General features: G+C 35.5%; 1 protein-coding gene across 4 annotated transcripts in view; it reads left to right on the top strand.

The window, feature by feature from the left end:
• The first annotated feature begins 2472 nt into the window (after window positions 1-2472).
• The window catches only part of LOC150095558 (protein Hook homolog 3-like), a 236182-nt gene continuing 215932 nt past the window's right edge, over window positions 2473-22722 (top strand). For all 4 annotated transcript variants that reach the window (XR_016550036.1, XR_016550035.1, XM_090409833.1 and 1 more), the window contains exons 1-2: window positions 2473-3062; window positions 19393-19478. Coding sequence is in view for 2 of the 4 variants with exons in the window: in XM_090409833.1 (XP_090265959.1) it covers window positions 3030-3062; window positions 19393-19478 (119 nt within the window). In the remaining 2 variants the exon portion in view is untranslated. The remainder of the gene's footprint in view (window positions 3063-19392; window positions 19479-22722) is intronic.

Raw genomic sequence — 22722 nt, 5'->3', positions numbered from 1 at the left:
TACGATGGAGACTTAAATATCTATGACTTCTTTTTTGTTTTCAAGATAAAACTGCAACTCCAAAAACAGAGAATTCAGGATGTTTGGGAATTCTGGACCGAACCATAAACAGTATTGAATGCGATCTAAAAGAAAGACTACCAGCGGTTGTTACTAGCAGTGTTATGGACTCAGAGCATAAATTCTGAAAGAAACAACTGGAAAACATGAGAACAATTTTTAAGTTAATGCCATGCTTCGTTTTTTACATGTTTGGAAGGGGATAGCTTGCCTAAAACTTTCCTAAAAGTTCTCGATGCTGTCCAGAGGAAAACAATTCGACTCATGAACGACTGCCTTACAGAATCACTCCAATCTGTATCGTAGACGCAATGTTTGGGCACTGTATCTGTTTTACAGATATTTCTATAGTCACTGCTTCCCTGAGCTATCAACTATCATTTCTCTGATTTCTGTTGGTTTGTTAAATCCAGAGCAGCAGCAGCTTCCCAATGTCCATGTTCACTGCAACTGAGAACAAAAAGTTCAGATGAACAGATGATTCTACAGTATGGACAGTATTGATAGGAAGTTGAATATGAACTGCACTTTAGCTTAAACTTAACACTCGGACTGTCAGTTAAACTTTGATTTTGAATCCCACAAAACAAGCAAACCGGCTGGAAAACAAAACAAAAAAATTATTGTAACTCTCACTGTCACGAGCCATTGTCACTGCCTTTATAATTGTTTAAGCCATAATTCCGACTAACCTACTCAACCTTACTAACTGCTCCAGTAAGTAATGTAAGTGGGTAAGAAAGTGACTGCCTTATTGTTATTATTATCATTATTATTTCGGGCAACTCCAAGAAGTCGACAGACTCATCGAGGGAGGCCCTAACATCATGTCAAGAACAACTATTCGGCATTTGCACACTATCTATCATACCTCGCCTTGAACTCATTCACGGTCGTAGCACCCACAACAGACTCTGGCAGCTTATTCCACTCATTCACCACTCTCCAAGTAAAACACCTAGCTCTAACACACCTGCTAACCACATTCTTGCCAAGCTTCCATGTATGGCCCCTAGTCCTCCCACCACCAATCCTATTCTCAAAAATATCTTCTGCATTAATCTTATAGAAACCCTTCAGTAATTTGAATGTCTCTTTTCCGGCTATCGACCAATTTTTGCAACCCACAAATCTTCAACCTGTTCTCATAAGATTCATTCCACAGACCTTCTATCATATTGGACACTCGTCTCTGGATCCTCTCCACCTCCTCCCCATGAAGAAGAAACCCTGGCGCCCATATCTGGGCACAGCAGTCTAGATGGGGTCTTATCAAGGCTCGATACAGAGGAACTCTGTATCGAGCCCTGAACAAACGCAATTTGCAATGTGCCCCCCTAAACTTCAATTCCCTATCCACCAACACTCCCAAATCCCTGGTCTCATCAATCTCCTGGAGTACGATTCCACCAATGTGATATACTGCTGCTAATCTCTTCAGCCCAAATGCATAACCTTACACTTTACCTTATATATTGAACAATATTTTAAAAGATCTGAAGGTTACATTTTAAGACATATGAAGTGTGGCTTCGAGTCAATATCTATGTAGTCTTCAACCTTAAGTACTTTAGAAAGTGTGCTTATTTACATCTGACAAATCTTCTTATGAACAAATCATAAGAAGACCAAGATATATTTCAAGCAGATGGGCACTTATTTTAAAGGATATACAGAAATTGGCATCTGTTGAGGAAGTGGGCATCTGCTGAAATTTTTTCTCAAAAATTTGAGGGAAAAAAATTAAAGTTGCAGTTACAATTCGGTTAATGAAATGATAGCAAGTTTCTTTCACTGAACGTCGAGGATATCATTCTCCTCTTCTCTCCATACTCCCTGCAACAACATGAGTTAGGTTGGGTTGTCTTGAATGACAGCCAAATAAACTAAGGCTAAGAAGCCATTGTATTATGCCTTTAATTGCACTTCTTCTGGCCGGTAAATTTGTTTTCCGGAAAGAAAAACACGAGTTTCCAGGAGGAAAAACTCAACCACTCCCATATGAGATTGGCTAACTCACATTCAGTTGAAAAACCCTTATGAAAGCTCTCTGTGACCTAGATGGTATTCGAATTCAGGTTTGTTTTTCCAGCGTCTAGATTTCTGGGAAATTCTGCTTTGGTCAATCTGTCATTGGTATTTAAACAATAAATAAATAATAATAAACTTGGTATTGGAACCATTTCGATATAATAACCGCATGATTGGCACAGGTCTCTTCATAAACTTAAATTAAAAATGCATGAAAATCCATGTTTTTATGCATATACCAGCCTGATACAGTATTTCATCCTCTTCCCTTTTCCCAACAACAAACAAAATATCATCTGAAGGTAGTGATATCTTTTCCTAAAACTCGGATTTTTCATCAGACAAATGTTATGCGCGTTCTGCGGAAAACCGACCGCAGAACGCACATAAAATTAACAGACTTTAAAAGCATTTTGAATTACATTTTCTTGATTTATACTACCAAATTTATCAGTTATTTATTCATTTAGTCGTCTGATCAAAATATTAAAAGTGTAGATAAATAGTCTTAAAAAATATTATTGGCAGTCTAGCGGGAAATGATTTTAGGAATTTGTGAAAGCAACGAAAAAATTCTTACATTATTTAAAAGAGCGATATAGAAATGAGAATTATTTAATCTTTTTGGACTCGAGCAAAACTACTGAATAAAAAAAATGGTCAAATGAACGGTGATAATAATCACTCAGAAACTGCTTGTCTCCTAAAGGGGGTGAAATGCAAACGTTGACCGTATCAAAACAAACGCGTATAGGAGGGTTTGTAGCTTGGCGATAGATGTGTTAAGTTTGAGTAATGATTCTGTTTAAGTTTTCTGACTTTTTTAGAGCAATTGGTTTATTATTATTGAAATTTTAAGTTAGCCATGAAGAGAATTTGTTGTGTTTAGCTATGAGAGTGCTTTGTTTTAACCGGTTTTAAAATAAACTTTTATCATTATGGAAGACCTCACCGAAAGCTTAATAATATGGGTAAGTTGGACCTTTAACAGTTCTCAAGTATTTGTATTGTAATTCTGTATGTCATTGTGGTTACCGACACATGATAATTTTTAGAAATGTATTAAAAGCAGTCAGTGATCTCTAAACTGGTTTTACGAGTTATGCTTAAGGTCTCATACGTGGGTTGAGTACACTAGGGTCATTATATATATATATAATATCGTGCATTTTCCAATAACAAGAAAATTAATCTTTAAGTTATATTAAAGTCTACATTCAAAAATTTTGCGAAAAATTTATATTATTTTAAATGCTCTGAAATACATTAAATATAATGTTAGTAACAAAGGATCTAAAAAAAAAAAAGAACTTTATTAAACTTCATATTTCACATTTGAAATATGAAGTGTAATAAAGTCATTTTCAGCATTAACATTAATAACAAAAATAATACTTTTCCGATGTAATTTCATAGAATTTACCCCCAATCATTCAAATGTTCAGTCCATAATATATTTTGTATATATGAACCATATAACAGTTATTAATTCCGATTCACCCTAACACTTGATAAGTAGTGTATTGTCACTGATATTGCTACTGGAATTTTCTTCATATAGTTAAGAATGCCACTCTTTCAAAGACCCTAGTATCAATCGGCAATTAAATCTCTTACAATTACTAGTAGTTAATATTTCGGTTTATAACTTACTGTACAAGTATCAGTATGATTAATACTGTTTTTCTTTGTGAAATTGTTTGTATATTAACAGAAAACAAACTAAAATCTGATGGAATTAAGTGATTAGAGTTGATGTTCAATTCATTTAAACCTCAGCATGTTGGTATACTCAGTGAGCCTATGAACTGCATGGTCATCTAAATGATAATCTTTACATATCATGTAATAAACTTTTATTATATAGTAGCTGTAAATTGCACACAAAATGAAATATAATTTTGAGATTAATCTTATTTACATGGAGAAACCTGTTAGAGTTTACAGAAAAATGACTTGATTTAGGCATGTACCTTGAATGTGAACACATTATCTCTATTGCACCATAATGCTTCACAACAAGTATTGTTTCGTCTTAGTCTAAAATTACCCACGCGGTTAGCCTAGTGGCTGTGCGCTTCGCAACCATATGCCTGGGGAAGGAGTGTCCTAGGTTCAATTCCCGTCCACGATGTGAGGAGCTTAAGGATCTTCCTCAGCCATAGCCAAGTTAACCGGTCTTGGGCGTGGGCAGCAGGGTTTTCTCCGCCAGTTTATCTGGGGTTTTTCATCCCGCAGGCAGGCAAACCGGCCCCGGGAACACACAGGTTACAGTCATAAATACTTACGGCAAGGAAGGCAACGGGAAACCACCTTGCTCATAATCATCTCTCCCTAGAATGGTAGCATTTAGCTACCCTCCCGCGGCCGTATGGCAGATGGGAACCAGAAGAAGTCTAAAATTAGTTTTTGTCTATATCTGGTTCATACAATTCTTAAAATGTATAGTCCATTGTATTCCATGTATAGCAAAAATTACAAATACAATTGAGAGGATAATTTTGATGTTGAAATTAACTTTAACATATAAGGATGAGACAGTCATTTTTCCTCTTTACAAGGTCTAGATGTGACTGCACTGTGATTAATATGTGCAGATTCGGTCTCGTGGGTTCCAAGGGGGACTGAAGAAGCTAGAAAGCAAAGGAGATTTACAAAGATAGTATGAGGATTATGGAAGAGCGGATACACTAACCACTCGGCCAACTAGGCGTTATCGCCTGGTTGGCCGAGTGGTTAGTGTATCCGCTCTCCAGCCAAATGGTCGCTGGTTCGAATCCAGCTATGGGCATGGATGTTTGTGACTATCTGTGAAAATACTAGTGGGAGTGATCAGTAGATGGCATTGGTGTAGATGATGTGGTTTGCTATAGTGGGTGGATTGAGTGGTGGAGATGGATAGCTGTAAAGTAGGTGTCCTCCCTCGATGAGTCTTTGGACTCCCTGGAAGTGTCGCACAATAATAATAATAATAATAAATTTAGAGTATGTGAACTTGCAGACTGGTGAACAAGAGAAAAAGAGATGATATAATAGACATAGTAACTTCTGAAAGGTTGTTATAGGCTCCTCCATCTTTCATTATATGAAAGATGGAGGAGAGGATGAGAGGCATTCATGGAAGTTTGTATATGGTTAAGAAAGGGATGAGAGATGAGATTTTATCTCGTAGAGCAGGGAATTGAAAAGTGTGCCCATTGAAGTTTGAGTGCATCTAGTGTAAATGACTTTAATAAGAAATGGTATAACAGCTAGTATGAGTCGTGTGTCCTTCCTTGATGAATCTTTAACTCATTGGATGTCTCCGATAACAATGTTATATGTTGCTTTTTTAAAACTGCTTTATGCTTATTTGATCAACAGCAATGAGATTTTTATGCATTTAGCTTTTTAGGTTTAATTTTTAAAACAGTCAGCACCTCTAAATAGGTGCGTTTTTATTTATTTAATTTTTATTTCATTCATGTCATTCCATCTATGTGCATTTTTTCTTGCTGGACAGATTTGTTTACATTCAGTAATTGGAATCTCTACCAGCTGTACAAAAATTTATCAAGTCTAGGTTTTGGTTTCAGTCAGTTTTTAGTAGGTTGTGCTTGTAATATTTTTACTTTTAAAAGTGAGGTTTAATGATTCAGTATACTTTTTTGAATCAGTAAATTGTTTAAAAATGTTTATCTGGTGATGATGTCCCTACAAAATAAAGGTACATGATGCTAGTGAGTCTGTTTCAGACAAAAGCAAAACTAGTGCACCTTTAATATTCTTTTACACAACTGTGTAAAAGAATATTAAAAATACTATATATATATATATATGAGCCTGTGTAGCTCAGCGGATGTGGTGTTTGTACACCATGGCACTTGACCACATGAAGAAAGACTTGCCTTCAAATCTAGTTGGCGACTAGAGGAAATTTTTCTAAGCCTTTTTTCGACCAGTTCCCAAGTCTAAAAAAATGTCTGGCAAGGGCAAGTGGGTTTTTTCTCCCGGAAACTTGGGTTTTTCGTCCCGTAAACTCAAGAAAATCGACCATAGTTGAGATGGTGGCACTTGTTGAGCCATGTTTTCACTGCCTGCCACTTAATTAGTGATAGCCATGGGCCAGCTATTACTGATTGGCTACCAGTGGAAATTGAACTGTCCACTCAGTCTCCAAAAAGTTAGATAGGGCTAAAACGGCCTCAAAAAGGCATTAGCTGATTTTTTTTTTTTTAATATGCAATTCAAAAAAAATTTATATTTATATAAAATATAAAATATAATGGCCTCAAAAAGGCGTTAGCTGATTTTTTTTTAATATGCAATTAAAAAAAATTATATTTATATAAAATAGAAAAAATTTATAAAAATAGAAAAAAAATCCTTTGCATACCCATGGTACAAAATGTAGTATAGGTTTGTAAATAAATAGGTTTCCATGGGTGGAGTAACATAAATATATATAGAATGGGCCAAATGACTAATAGATCATTATTCATAATGCCCAGCCAATATAAATAATGACTAAAATGGCCACACAGCCTGATAAATATTGATTAATTTATTAAATTGACCAGACATTATGAATAAAGCTACATTTCCTCTGGGCAGTTTGATTTAAACAAAAAAAACTACACTTTTTTTCATTAAGAATTTGACTAGACATTATGAATAAAGCTGCATTCCTTTTGGGCAATTTGATTTAAAAAAAAAAAAAAACTAACCTCAATTACAGTCATCTTCCTTGTAATATTTTTATATATTGTACTTAATTCTTTTTCCATGCAGTTTCTGCTGCCATGTCCAATAGCAATAGGGACATTGTGCAATATCTAAAATGTTTCTACAGTGTGAATGTAATTTATAATCAACATGTGCATGTTACAATACTCGTATGTGATGTTTATATGTTATAGGCCAAGTCACTTTTGTTTTTGACTCTTTCACTTTTTCTATCAATGTCAGATATGCTGATTTTGTAAAATTTTGAGTGGCCTGGTCCCTTCACATCTCCTGACAAAAAGTAATCTGAAGAATCTCTCCCCCCCCAACTCCTACTGCTTCTAATACTTCCAAAAAGGTATTATTATCACTTTGCCCAACCAGATGATAGCAGTATTCATATTGACCCATCAATGTGATAAATTATGATAAACAACATGAAATTTATTTCAGTCCCCAATTTTGTTCATCATTATTCATAATGGCTGGGCATTATAAACACTGGCTTTTATTAACACTTTATTAACACTGGCTAATTTTTACACTACATAAGTGTTGAAACAAATATTATTATTATTATGTGACACCTCCAGGGAGTCCAAAGACTCATCGAAGGAGGGCACCTACAATACAACTGTCTGTCTCCACCACTCAGTCCACCAACTACAACGAACTGCAACTATACCAGTGCCGTCTACCTCCCATCCTAGTATTTTCACAGATCACAAACATCCATGCTCACATCAGAATTCGAATCCACAGCCTTTTGGCTGGAGAGCAGATACACTAACCACTTAGCCAACCAGGCTGGCAAATATGTTAACTACTCATATAGAGCCTTCGTATCTCAGTCAGTATAGACAAAGCCCTGGGTTCAAATTCCCTTTTAAGATGTGGAGAACCTGCATCAGAGTTTTAAAACAGAAAGTGAGTTAGCAGGTCTCGTACAAAGGTGGAAGGATTTTTTCCTCTTGAAAACTTGAGTTTTTCATCTTACCAACAAGCCAATTACATGAACAAATATATACAGACATAAAATGCTTACCCTTAGAGGAATATGCAACTAAGGAATGGCAAGCCAGCTGCATTCAATTGCCTACAACTTCTAATCAAGGGACTCAATCCATCTTTAATGGATGACTTTTATATCAGTGTGTTTATCATTTCATGAAGAAAAGAAATGTATACATTTTATAAGTGATACAAGACTGTTTATTATTATATTATTATTAATAATGCTATTTTTTAGTGCATTTTTCACTTGTCCTGAATCACCTTTACAGAAAAAATCAATTTCTTCTCTGTCATTATAAACATTCAGTATCACAAAAAAACCTTCATAAAATAAAGTCCTTAGATCTATACAATAACTATCAGATGCATTTCAGAATTCTGATTGGCCCCAAAGCATTGCAGATGAACAGGCCACTGATGTCATATGATATGGTGGGAACTCAGAAAATAATAAAAAAAAAATTAGGTTAGAATCAGTTTAAAGAAATATTTTGAAAATGAATACTTCTTTTTCAACTTCCAAGTTTTAATATTCACTGTTAACAACCAAATTCCGCTACTGGGTAAGAAATGAGCTAATTACCGATGTCTGTGTATCCCTTTTGGGTTGGCATGTGGCGATTAATTGGTTACCTTATGGTATGACTTATTCTCTGTAAAGCACTATTTCTTAAACTTTTTTTTGACACCCTACATAAAAATATTTCTTTTTTGTGGAACCCACATGAAAATTTTCATTAAAATGGTCAGAAAGTAATTATGACAATAAGTCTGCAAAATATTTTAATCAAGAAAACACATGATATTACAAATATCAAAGTAAATTACACATATAAAGTAATATAAGTATTCTAGAAATGAATAAATTTAATAAAAATTAATATTTTCCCATTCAGTGAAGTTTTTTTAGAAAAACTACATGTAAGTTATAAACATCTGTATGCTTTTATGGAACTCTAGGCACACAGAAGTATGCCTAGAGTTCCACAGAAACTTTTGCAAGTTTTTGTGGAAAGGGTTCCACAGAACACAGCTTAAGAAACACTGCTCTAAAGATAAAATGATGTGTGCATATTTGGATTCTAATCCATAGAATTTTATTAATAAGGTGGGACACCTTTTGGCAACTTGTATATGGAAATGTGACTTCTGCATTACTTCCACCTTGGTATCACCACCTCTGGGTCTGGCTCCCACTGATGAGACCTCCCAGACTGGTCGAAACCAGTCTGGGTGGTGACCCTTCCCTTAATACATAGCATTATACATGTCTGCAAGGAGATGTGCTTTGCATTATGGGATACCAAAGCAAGTGATGTGAAGTCATACCACCTTTGCCATGAGTTGCCCCAGTCCTGAAATTATTTCAGGTGCAAACTTTGCTTACATTTGGATAAAGGATTAAACCAGAATATATAATTTGTAACATAACCAAGTGGAAAACAACTTCCATCAACTATCCCTAATACATTTTGCATGACATGTTACACAAAAAAGGGAGGTATGTGTTTTTTCAACAAATCTGATATCCTTTGCCAAAGGCTATCCAACCTGGAATTCTTTTCGATCTGTTCTAGTTCAAGATTTCCTTACCCACTTCATAGCCTTCATTTGTTGCCTTTTACTGCCTCTCTTATACTCTGACAACCATACCGCCCTTTTTCACTACTTTATCATTGACAGTCGTTTTCATACAAACTAATTACACAACTTGCGAGATTGTCTTTTTAGGAGACCTTAACATCCATAACACAAACTGACTCTTCTTCTTCTTTTCCACCTTCACAGATCAAGCCAGAAAGGAAGCAGATTCATTTGTCATCAGTCACGATCTATCACAAACAAATACCAACCAGGATTTAGCATTATCCTCATTGTTCTTCTAGCACTCCAGACCTTTTCTTAACTAGCTTTCCCTACAAATGCACTGGATATCTGCTCTCCACTTGGCAGCTCTAACTGCAATCTTATTTAGTCTCCTTCCCTATAGTTCTCCTTCCAGCCAATCTTTACTTTGTATCTTATGGGCATTACAATTGTTTTTGGTATTTTCCTCTTATTCTTATTTAGACAACCAAGGCAAATCACCTCCCACACTACCACAAACTGTCTATTGTAGGATTCCTCTGATATTTTTCTAGAAGGATATCAGGAAAATCCTGATTAATCTTAATACTAATAATGCTCCTAGTCCAGATGGTATCCCTCCAGTTGTGCTCAAGTTCCCTAGAATTAATACTTTTCCTATATCATCTGTATAAGCTATCATTATTCATCTCTCATCTATATGATGGCATGGAAGCATGCCTTTATCCAGCCTGTATAAAAAGAGAGACAAAAGTCAGCCATCTAGCTCTCATCTCAGTACTCTCAAAAGCGGTGAAGGTTATCAACAACCAGCTTCTTTAGTACGTGGAGACTCATCAGTTAATTAGTGATCACCAATATGGATTCCATCTTTCTCTTTCTCGCTGACCTCTCCTCTTTAGACACAGGTCTAAACAGAATATTTCATAGGATTCTTCACAAAATAGAATAACAGATTTTTCTTTGAGAAAATTTATTTAAAAAACTGCAAAAGATAGAAAATTAATGTAAGCAAGATCTTACAAGTTTTTAATTTAAATCTACAGAATGAAAAAGTCCTATCCGTTATTATTATTATTATTATTATATAGGCACCTCCAAGGAGTCCATAGACTCATTGCAGGAGACCCAAACTATTTATACAATTTATCATACCTGTCTTTGAGCCCATTAACAGATAATGCACTCACAACTGACTCTGGTAACTCATTCTGCTCATTCACAACTCCAAGCAAAAAATCTAGTCCTCACACCCCTACTAACCACACTTTATTCAACTTCCAGGGATGACCCCTTGTTCTCACTTCTCCAGCCAAGTGTTGAAATATTTCCCCTACATCAATCCTATAAAATCCTTTAAGCAACTTAAATATTTCTATCGTGTCCCCCTTTTTTTCTCCTGTCAACCCACTTTTTCAATCCACACACCCTCAATCTATCTTCATAGGGAATATTCCACAGATCATTCACCATCTTCGTCACTTGCTTCCTAATCTTTTCCACCACTTCCTCATCCCCCAAGACCAGGAAACCAAACATGAGCACAGTAATCCAGATGAGGATGTATCAATGTCATATAAAGTGGAATAACAACTTCCTTATCTCTACTTATTAATGTGTTCTTCAATAGCCAAGTAATCTTATGGGTCACCTTAGCAATATGTCCTTTTAACTTTAACTCTCTGTCTATCCCCCTTCCCCCAGAAATCTCTAGCTTCATCTATTTCCTGGAGTACAGTACCATCAATGTGATACACAGCTTGTAATCTATTTATCACGGAATGCATAACTTTCCATTTTTTCTATATTAAATTGATACCCATTATATTTTGCCCCATACTGACAGCCTATTTAAATCATCTTGCAAACTCTCTACATCGCCTTGATTAACTATTACTCTACATAATTTTGCATCATCAGTAAACAACTGAATATTTCCTTTCAGGTTATTTCCTATATCATTTATGTGGAAATTAAACAGCAATGGTCCCAACATCAAACCTTGTGGTACATCACTAGCCACCTTTTTCACCTCAATTCTGAACTTTCATATACCACTATTTATTTAAATTAAGGGGATATTAAATCCCACATTGTTTTAAAACTGAATAAGAAACTCAAAGATTGGAATCAGAGAGTTTCATGCCGAATATAGTAAACTATAAAGTATCAGCGACCCACTAGAAATGTGTTTTTACATTATGGAAGATACCTAAGAATAGCGATCAGAACTTTACCGACTTTGCTGCGATTTCTCCTGTATTGTACTACGTACTAGGGTCACTTGCATTAGCTCATGTTAGTGGTCGCCGATACTTTATAGTTTACCATATTCGGCATGAAACTCTCTGATTCCAATCTTGAGTTTCTTATTCGGTTTTAAAACAATGTGGGATTTAATATCCCCTTAATTTAAATAATGTTTATATCGCCGAAATGAAGCTTATTAGCTCTTTATATTTAAGTTTCATATACCACTTTTGATATCCAACAGTCACCCTCTTATCCACCTAACCAGTGTCATATCTATCCCCATTTTTTTCTAATTTGCATAACAGAGTTCCATGTGATATTCTGCCATATGCCTTTGCAAAATCCAGCACAATCATCATGTAGCCATTTCTTTTAACCAAGTCTGCTGTCACCCTATTATAAAGGAACAGCAAATTGCTAAGGCATGACCGGCCCTTCACAAAACCATGTTGCCCTTCATACAGTATCATATTTTTATCAATCCATTATTGCATTCTCTTTTTGATCAATTTTTTCAGTACTTTTACCACCATGCCTAAGATACTGATTGGTCTATAATTTGCTACTGTAGTCTTAGAACCTCCCTTATCTAACAGAATTATTTTGCTCTCTTTCCACTCCCTTGGAACTCTGCCAGAGCTGAGACTTAAATTAAACCGCCTAGTCAGAAGCACTGCCACTTCTCTTGCACATTCTTGCAAAACCCTAGCTGATATCCCATTTAATCCCACAGCTGTATTTACATTGAGATTCTGGAATATCCTAAGAACCTCCAATTCATCCACCTCTATTCCTGCATTAATGTTTGCTGTTACATATGTTAAAGCAGTAACCCCACTTGGATGATATACCCTTGCAAAGTGGTCACTAAGTAACTTGACTATTTTATCTGCTTCTGTCACCTTGTGACCATCATCACTCATTAAGATTAATCTTCCATAGTCATTCTTCCTCTTACTTGCCACATAACAAAAGAATTCTTTGGGATTTCCTTTGGCCTGCTTGGCTAGATTCTTCTCATTATCTGATTTTGCCTTCCTTGTCATGAGCTGGTCACCTTTCTTGCCTGAACCTTATACTGTTCGTGAGTTTGTTGGTCACCTTTCTCTTTATATATCCTCCACACCATTTTCTTCTTCTGCAGCTTGTGCCTAATGATGTTAGTCATTCATCTAATGCCTACCTGATTAACTCCTCCTTACCTTAGGTATGCAATTTAATATTCCTTCCTCTAGATGACCCGTAACTATTTCACATTCACTACTAATATCCTTCCCTGCAGTGTTTTATGCCATGGCACAGATTTAAGCTTGTCCTAGTCATTTGCCTTATATACTCTTGTATATATTCTTGTGCATATATCCTTCTTGACAGAATTTCTTTGTGTTGTGCAACTCCCAAGTCAAGACCACATGGTTAATTTTGCCAATCAGAGGTAATGTGGTCACCTAGCTCCTCTGATCCTATGACCAGGTCCAATACTCTCACACCCTTAGTCCCCTCCATCACATGCTGCTTCGAGTAATTATCTCTCAGTAGGTGAATCAATTCCATTTCCTTCCTGCCATATGATCTTTTCTTCCTTCTAGTCTATATTTCCATAGATGAAGTCCCTCATAATAATCACTCGACCTGTACTCATGCTAATCTGGTGATGCATGTCTTCCAGATCATCTGTGAAACTACCTGGCCTAAAGCAACAACCAACTGTATATTTTGTCTTACTTGCCTTAATCTTATGCCAGACTGCTTCAAATGAACAGCCAGTCTCTCACTTATCTCCTGTTCTTTTTGGCTGCAATTCATCTGCTATCATCAGCAGTACCCCTCCCCCACATCCTATCTTCTCTATCATCCCTGAAACTACTAAATCCTTCACATTTTATCCCTGTAACTACATCATCTGCTGTTAGTTAAGTCTCACTAATGCCTATAATTTTTGGCAAGGCTGCACTAATCAATGCCAAAAACTCCTCCCTCTTGTTCCTGATACTTCTAGCATTAGTATATAGAAACTGCAGCATCCCTCTAGGCCCCCAACCACGTTTACTTCCTGAATTCACTACCCTATTCAGAGACTATTGAGCTTGAGAGACTAGTTTCTGCACTTCATTCTCGCACTCAATTGCCTGATGGGTTCCTTCATACAAACTCACCTGCTTCCACCCTAATTGCTTAAGTTTTCCTGAATTAGTTCTTCAGCATGTTCGGTTAACAGAGCTATCTCTAGACACCTTACACTAAAACCATTTAGATGCAGTCCAGCATTGTACAAATCCTTCTTTCCATCAAACACAGACCACGGATCCACAAATTCCACATCATTCCTTCTACACAACTTACATATACTCATTAACTAACAATGCCCTCCTCCTCAGTTCACCTCTATCATAGCCTGGTAGGAGACTTACAGTCTTTACCATCTCACTCTTCAGTTTCACCTCTTCTAACAACTCTATATCCTTCCTCATAGAGTACTTCTTGCCTCTGAAATTATTTGTTCCAAATCAACAATCAATTCCTTCAACTTACCTTTTTGCATCTAGATGGCATCACTAATATCGTGAATTTTTAACTTGTTTTTCTTGTTTGTTTGCTTGGTCTTTATTATTACTTCAGACCACCTGTTTCCTTCTCTTTTCAGCCCTGCTAATCTCTTTCTGCTTCAGCAGTTTTTCAATTTCTCACTTTGTCCTGTGAAGGATAACATTCAAGCATGCTATTTCTTTATTAATGTCCATTTCATTCTCCTCTAATATCTTTGACAATTTTTGAGTTAAAGGAAAATAGTACTTTATTTTTTTTAATATTACCTCTGCACAAGATGGTTTTACAAACCTATCATAGCAGTGCTGTGTGTATAGGGAAGTGGCTAAAGAGAAAGGTGAACTTATTTTTCTTGAACAGCTGGAAGTTGTAGTCTCTGGGTTAAACAGTGTTAGGAAATCTGTTTCAAAGTACAGAGGTAGAGAGAGAATGAAAGAAAAAGGATTAGAAGAATAGCTGTTAGCAACCAACTGCCTATGGTTTTTCAAGCTTAAATGAAAGTAAAGGAATATTTGTTGCATCTCAACAGAATAGTGCCATGAAGATGTTGATAGAATAGGCATAAGACAAGAACGTTCATGTGAAAGTGAATTTGAGTGAATAAGTGTGTGTGAGAGAGAGAAGGGGAGGGTCATATATTAACTGGATTACCTTATTGATAGTAATCATATTTCCAGGAAGGTTTTTGGTTCACTACTCCAGATGCTAGAACAGTATTCTGGGATTGAGTTGTTTTGGGACTTAGTTTAGCACTTTGACAGGTGAGAAGTGTCTTGTGTGCAAAAGATACCAAGTTTGTAGGCTATGAATGTGACGTGTTCATCCAGGCTGAAGGTATAAGCCCAGATAGAAAGAAGTGAAATATGATCTTACTCGTAAATTTGAGTATTATGTCATTCTCAATTGATGTTCACTAGATTATCCTCACCCCATTCACTTCACCTCATCACAAGAATGACAGGATCATTGTTTAGGCTATTGGCTATGAAATGTTGAAGCTTTGAATGTTTGAGTAACTCAAGGTTTATGAAATGAAAATTAGGGTTTCGGTACATTGTCATCAGCACAACTATGGATTTGATTTGAGGTTAACAAAAGAAACTCATTTACGTACAGAAGGACGAACTAGTGCAGATCTCATGCTATATTTTGGCATTGGTCAGGAAATCTGAAGAGAGGAAACCATCTGCTATTACATGTTGAATAACTAGAAAGGACATTGTTGATATAGTTGCAGCTGGACATCTCAGACATAAAATAGTAGGTCAAATTTCCTGGAAATATTGAGTAATTACATAAGTTTCTTTTAAGCTTTCCTTATCTTGTGTCCAAAGGATAATGATGGATAGATCTGTGGATCTAGCGTGGTGAAGTCCATGTTGATCACTATTTAATTGGTGGACTTCCAGATGTAATCATCTAGTTAACAATCTGGTATGATGTGGAATTGGCTTGACCTATATACTAAGCTCAACCGATTAGTATATGCTGTACTTTAAGCTTACATGTTGCTGCAATATTTTAATGAATTAAGTGAAAGAAATATGGTTTATTAAAAAAATTCAACAGTTTAATAGCTCATATTTCTTTAGTGTTAACACTATCATCATCAGAGCTAGTACAATGTTAGCTCTATCATTCATAAAGGAATACATACCTGGCTGGAATAAAGGCTGCAAAGAGCTATACCAAGTCTACTTAGAATCTGGTGACTATGACATAGCTGACGAATTACTCCAGAAGCTTGATAATGAGCACAGAGAAAAATGGATAAAAACTACCGAGGACTTGGACTTTAAAAAATCAAGTAGAAAAGCATGGAGCCTATTAAAGAAGTTAGGTGGAAGTAACCCAATCACTCGTAAAGATCCTTTGGTGACTCCAGATCAAATTGCCTGTTGAATAACCTCTCTGTCTAGAGCTCCTCGAGATCATCAACACACACGGAAAGTTAAATGAACACTCTAAAACTTATGACAACGTGCAGATGGCAGTTCCCAATTTTCAAGAGAATTTAACACAGATGAACTAACTGAGACCTTGAAGGAGGTGAAAACTGGCAAAGCACCAGGCTTTGATGGTGTTCACCCTGAATTCTTGGTAAACTGTGGAAAAAATGCTCGTCAATGGCTATCAAGATTCTTTTCTCACGTTTTAAAGACCGGAAACCTTTCAACGCCTTTAAGAGAACCAAAATAATAGCTATATTAAAAACCCAACAAGCCTCAAAATCAAGTAGAGAGCTATCGCCCAATTGCACTCCTCAGTTGCTGTTATAAGCTCCTCGAGAGACTCCTCCTTAACAGAATTGGCCAGAAATATCTGAATTTATCCCTGTTGAGCATGCAGGCTTTAGGATTCAACGTAGTTTTAAGGACCAAGTAAGCCTTACTACCCATATCGAAGGGCTTCCAGAGATGTTTGAAAACCTCTGTCGTGTTTGTTGACCTTACTGCTGCATACGACACGGTATGGAAAGAGGGGATGCTATACAAGCTGATACAAATCGTACCAGCCAATCCATCATAAGACTTATTGGTAAACATGCTTTCTGACAGGTTCTTCCATGTGGTACTGGGAAACAAAATGAGCAAACTGAGAAAGCTGAACAATTGGCTCCCACAGGGCTCAGTATTAGCACCAATTTTATTCAACTTATATACATCTGATCTACCGACAACTAGGTCAAAAAAATTTGCTTATGCTGATGACATAGCCCTCGCCATCCAACACAAGAGCATTGAAGTAACAGAAGATATTCTCACAAATGACCTTAGAACCATTGGGGAATACTTTCATAAATGGAGACTAACACCAAACCTCAATAAGATCGAGGTTAGCTCTTTTCACCTAAACACCAAATTGCAAATAGGAAACTTCAGGTCAGCTTTAACAACACAATGCTGCAGCACCAAGATTTCCCTAAATATCTGGGTGTTACCCTGGACGGAACACTATCTTTCAAAAGACATCTGGAGAATCTCTCTTTAAAGATCAGAACCTGTAATAACATCATACAAAAACTGTGTGGGTCTACATGGGGTTCTTCTGCTATTACACTGTGATACTCCACGCTGCCCTTAGTCTACTCTGCGGCAGAATATTGTTCACCAGTATGGCTAAACAGTCCTCATATCAAGAAAATTGACACACAAATAAATGCAGCGATGAGGACAATAACAGGTTGTGTCAAATCCACCCTCCCTCTACTGACTTCCAACTTTGAGCAATATTGCGCCACCGAACTTACGCAGACAAAATGCTCTAGTAAAAGAATACAAAAAAATAAACAGCAATCCCCTGTTGCTGATACATGAAGACCTCCCATATATAAACATGAACCGCCTTAAATCCCGACGGTCTCCACTAATACTGGCTGAAGAACTAGTCAATAGCAATTTCAATGTTAATTCAAAATGGCTAGAAACTTGGAAAGAAAAATCGCCACCAGACTTAAACAAGTATATCCTTCCCAACCAAAATCTGAAAGGGATTGAGCTTCCACGTCATCTATGGAAAAGCTTAAATAGGATACGCACAGGACATGGTATCTGTGCAGACAGCTTATACAAGTGGGGAAGATCACCTACACCCCAATATGACTGTGGGGCCATAAATCAAACCATCTGGCACATTGTGGAGAACTGCAGCATAAGAGCCTACCCTGGTGACTTGAGAGACTTTTTTGAGGCAGATCCTTCAGCTCTTGATTGGCTATCTGAACTAGACTTAAAATTTTAGACTTTTTTTTTTACCTGATATTTGTATATGTGCATTACTTGTTTCATTTTTATTGTCTGCACAAATATGTATTTATATATTCTGATGTCATGTGTCTTTATTATGCTATACGCTAAATAAATATTAATCTATCATTCATTAAAATAAGGCCTGTTAGTATTCCAAGATAACTGATAACAGTCATAAAAATGTTTTATAGCGATATTCTTTTATAGTAGCAACATCCATTCTCCAGTGTCAGTGGGAATGCTGAACCATTTTTGGTATGTTGAATGTAGACATCTTGTTTTGTCTACTTTTGCCATTAAAATGGTCCATTTAAAATGACAAAATTTAATTGCAATGCTGGATGAGTCCAATGATATTTTGCTTGCATGGTTCAATGGATACAAACCAATTCTCCAACCAACAGACAGTGTGGGTTTGAATCCCACCATGGGCATGGACATTTCTGAATGCCTTTAGGCGATAAATTATGCATTACCTGGTGTGAGACCACCACCCTGTTTATTAGACTTGAAGTGATGTGAAAAACTTCCATGTTTGGTCTTTAGAGTAACTTTTGGGACCATCTTACTATTAGCCCAGCCATGGTGCTAGTCATGTTTCAGTTAATTGAAACATTAGTAGGTATTTTAATAAAAATTAATATATCAGAAGATCTGTATTAGAAATTTTTATATGCATAAAACTAAGTCTTCTGTCGAATGGATTTTTACTGATTATAGTAGATATCTAATCTTTTTTGGATGAATCAATATTAAAAAATAAAAATTACTAAAATTCTATCAAACCAGCAGAATTATCATTTTAAATTATTTTGCCAACAAAAATCGAATTATAATGTCCTCCATTATAATTCAGATCCTTTGATAAAGTGATTTGAACCCTGGGTGTATGATAAAAATTACTGCATTATGCCATACATGTGTAACCATATAGACTTATGAGGCTTTAATTGTTTACATATTATAGTTGTATAAGCAAGTACTATCAATGTCTGTGATAGCATTATTTTTAAATATTTAAGTGTTTGTAAGGATTCTGAATACCAAGTTTCAATAAAATAAAATAAAAATAAAAAACTGTCCACTCAGAGTTCTGGAATAACTTGCTTACAGATTGGATTTAATAGGGAAAGCATTTTTACCAAATCCACCTGAGAAAACATTTTTTTGGAAAGTGTCAGTTTTGGCTACTGAATTATCTTAAACTTTAAACTTAAATTCGGGTTTTTCTGAGATTTTTTTTTTCTTATTATTATAAGCATTTAAAATTTCAGCACCTAGTTTCACAGAAAATTGGTAACCAGTTTGATCTGTTATCCATTTTACTCAGTCAGGTATGAATGAGTGAGTGAAGTTTTACGTATAGCTTATTTGTTATCTGGTGCATTTTAGAGAAATATATGTCTTTAAAGTTTTGTATAAGATTTATTTATTTTATTTTGCATAGCTTCAGACATTTAATATTCAAGCGCCCCATGGTTCTGTGGAAGAACTTTCAGATGGTGTAGCAATGTCACAAGTATTATCACATATGTAAGTATGTAAAATGTTTTTAATTTTATTTTTAACTAAAATATTACAGTATTTTTTCTTATATTTTGAATTAAAAACATTTCTATAGAAGAGGCTTTGGAAGGGGATTGTCTATGAAACAGAAGTATTGAAATTCTGAGCTTGATAGATTGATAGTATTATGAAGGAACAGGTTTAAAGGCTATTTTTAAACAACAGCTCCAATTTGCTCGAGTTTCCCAGACATTCTTAGAGTATCAACAATAAGAACCAGCTGAACAAAACTTGAAAACAGGCTGAATTTATGAGCATAGTTTTTATATCTGCCCTTGCATTGTGAAAATAAATCTATCCATCTAAAAAACAGATCTTGATGTGTACAACTAGCACTTACAACTTGCATTTAGTGATATGGCTACTTCATGTGGTTCTTAATTGATTACTCACCTGGAGATCTGAATATTATCAAATGCAAGAGGATTCATCTTTTTTTAAATGGAGATTTCCCTAAACATGGATAAATGTTAATAGATATGATTTAATATCTATTAACTCTTTCATATGTATAGTTAATAGAAATACTTAATATAAATATATAGTTAATAGATATGATTTAGTTTTAAGAGTCTCATTGAATTTCTTAAAGTCAGCTATTTAAGATAGCCTCTCCTCAGAATTTCTCCACTTGATATGTGGGTCTGTGATGAATCTTCATTTTCCTTGTTTATGTACCTAATGTAGTCTTCGTGTTTTTGCACCCTGATTGGGAATCATCAGTATAAAAGAACATTATCACTTTGCTTACTTACTCATTGAACTTATTTTTATTTTGGTTCATTGGTTTTATCCAACTTCTGAGGATGTTAGAGAAAATATGGAAAAAATTATTGCAGTCAGTGCTTAAAAAGAAAATATATTTTTCTTTCGAATCATCAAAAAAATTTTTTTCCCTTTTTTAATATCTTCCTTTTAAATGATAATGATTGCAAAAGATCTGGTGTTCCTTTCTCTTCATAGTGAAAATTTTACGATTTTTAATAGTAGTCTCGCTCATGTGGTACATAGTGTCTAGTTTTTGGGGATTGAAAGCGATGAAATGTTTACATTATTATCATTATTATAAGGACTTTTATATATATTGACAATATTATAAATACATTACGTTAACCAAACTAATAAGATTTACTTTATCTTATGAGCATATGAATTTAATATATCCCCAGATTTGTACATTCTGGAATTTCCATTCTTTGGGCTTAACATTGTTATCATGTATACATGTGTTGTCAGTGACATCATTGAGGTATAGATCACATCATGCCATAAAATAGCATTGTTATATAGAGCAATTCATTACTCTCTAATTAATTACTCTAGCAATAATAGTAAAGTAATTGCTCAATGTAAGTCATTGAGCATAACATGGCCAAGAAGAAAATGAGACGTGCAGTGCTGTTACATGCGTGCTACAAACCTATTTACACTTGTTTGTTTCCACTGTATAGGATATTTCTCAGAAAAAAATTTCATCACTGTAGTTTATACAAAGTAATTATGGAACAGTTCATCCACAAAGGTAAAAATCTGTGCCAAGATGATATTGATTTGAAATATTTTTCAGTGTTTATAGATATTGCAGAATTCATGTGTTTTTCATAATTTTTCCCAAAATGTACATTAGCTTTTAAGGCTATACAAACATAACATCTATGCAAGAGCAATAACAAAGTTCAACCAATTTTAAGAAATGTCACACTAAGTAACATTTCTTTGCAGATGTCCCTCTTTAAAGAGGTTGAAATTCCTTCTACCCCAGAAATTGACGTTGAACTATGATTGACTGAGTCACTAAATATTTAATGAAGCAAGACTATTTTTGACTGCAGCAAATGGATATTTTTGATATATAACTTGCAAATGATACTAAATCACAGTGTGATTTGCATTGATTGTGTGGTGGTGGGGGGGGGGGGGGGGAACAAGAAATCAGCCAAAATGATTACCTGCAGTCTGAAGTTCTTGGTTGTCCTGATCTTTCTGCATCATTGACATCAGTAATCCATGCTTTAACTGCCAAGCTCAGTTGCTAATTTCTTGTTCAGTTTAAGAAACATTTCTCCTATGTACAGGATTTCTTTTTCTTCATTTCTTTTTTTACATGTGCACCATCTGCTAAGCAGTTACTTAATATCACATTCTGTGGCCTTGAACAGCAAAGTGTGCCATTCCTTTGGCATGGATACAAACAAGAAAGCTGTTATGGTTTTGAATTCTGTAAGATTCAGTGTAATGTTTCCACCAGCCAGAAAAATTATGGAAAAAACATTAAAGACATTCATCTTTAATTTGTATGTTCTGTAAGTTCGTGATACTGCAGTGTTTATGAATATTTCAGAAATCATTTAAAGTAAGTTATTCTGTAGAATAAGTAGTTCTAGTTAAAGTATACAAAAAAAAAAAAAAAAAAAAGAAAGAGATATTAGTAGCTCAGTTGGTATAAGTGAAACCCTTTGGTCTTGAAGACCTGGGTTCGATTCCCATCCAACACGTGAGAAACCTTTATCTGGTCTTTTTTGTAGGGTTTCTTTTAGGGGCGCCTGTGTAGCTCAGTGGAAATGGCATGTGCTATCCACGGTGCTAGACCATACGAAAAATGAGCATCGCAAGCTCTACTCTAGTCGCCAACTAGAGGAACTTTGCCAGCATGGCTGTCCGAGTGGTTAGCGTATCCGCTCTCCAGCCAAAATGCTGCAGGTTCGAATCCTGCCGTGGGCATGGATGTTTGTGATTGTCTGTGGAAATAATACTAGTGGTAGTCAGCGGTAGTTGGTGTAGTTGCAGTCAGTTGGTGGATTGAGTTGGTAGAGACAGAGTTGTAGAGCAGGTGCCCTCCCTCGATGAGTCTTTGGACTCCCTGGAGGTGTCAAATAATAATAATAATTTTAAATAATAATATTGGTTGTCAAAATGTTGCAGTGGTCCATTATATTTCTGAACTAAAGAATGAATACAAATGAAGAACATAATAGTAATAATATTCAAATAGTGTGGGAAAAGAGGAATTTCTTTATTTGTATGTGGTGAACTATAATAGAATTTGAACTGGAAACATTTCTTTTCACATAAATATTTTGAGTCTGACATCCTTGTTGGCATTTACTTTTCACAAAATCCTGATCTGTACAGTCGATTGTGCTTCAAATATTGTTCAAATCGAACTGTTTGGCCGTTCTTTAGGGGGAAATACATTTTTCATCACAAACAC

Source organism: Typopeltis vanoorti, chromosome 20, assembly GCF_054136105.1.
Source record: "Typopeltis vanoorti isolate ZY-2024b chromosome 20, IOZ_Tvanoo_1.0, whole genome shotgun sequence".
NCBI classification, from domain to species: Eukaryota; Metazoa; Arthropoda; class Arachnida; order Uropygi; family Thelyphonidae; genus Typopeltis; species Typopeltis vanoorti.
The sequence above is the reverse complement of the archived record's forward strand: the minus strand, read 5'-3'. Positions and strand labels throughout refer to the sequence as shown.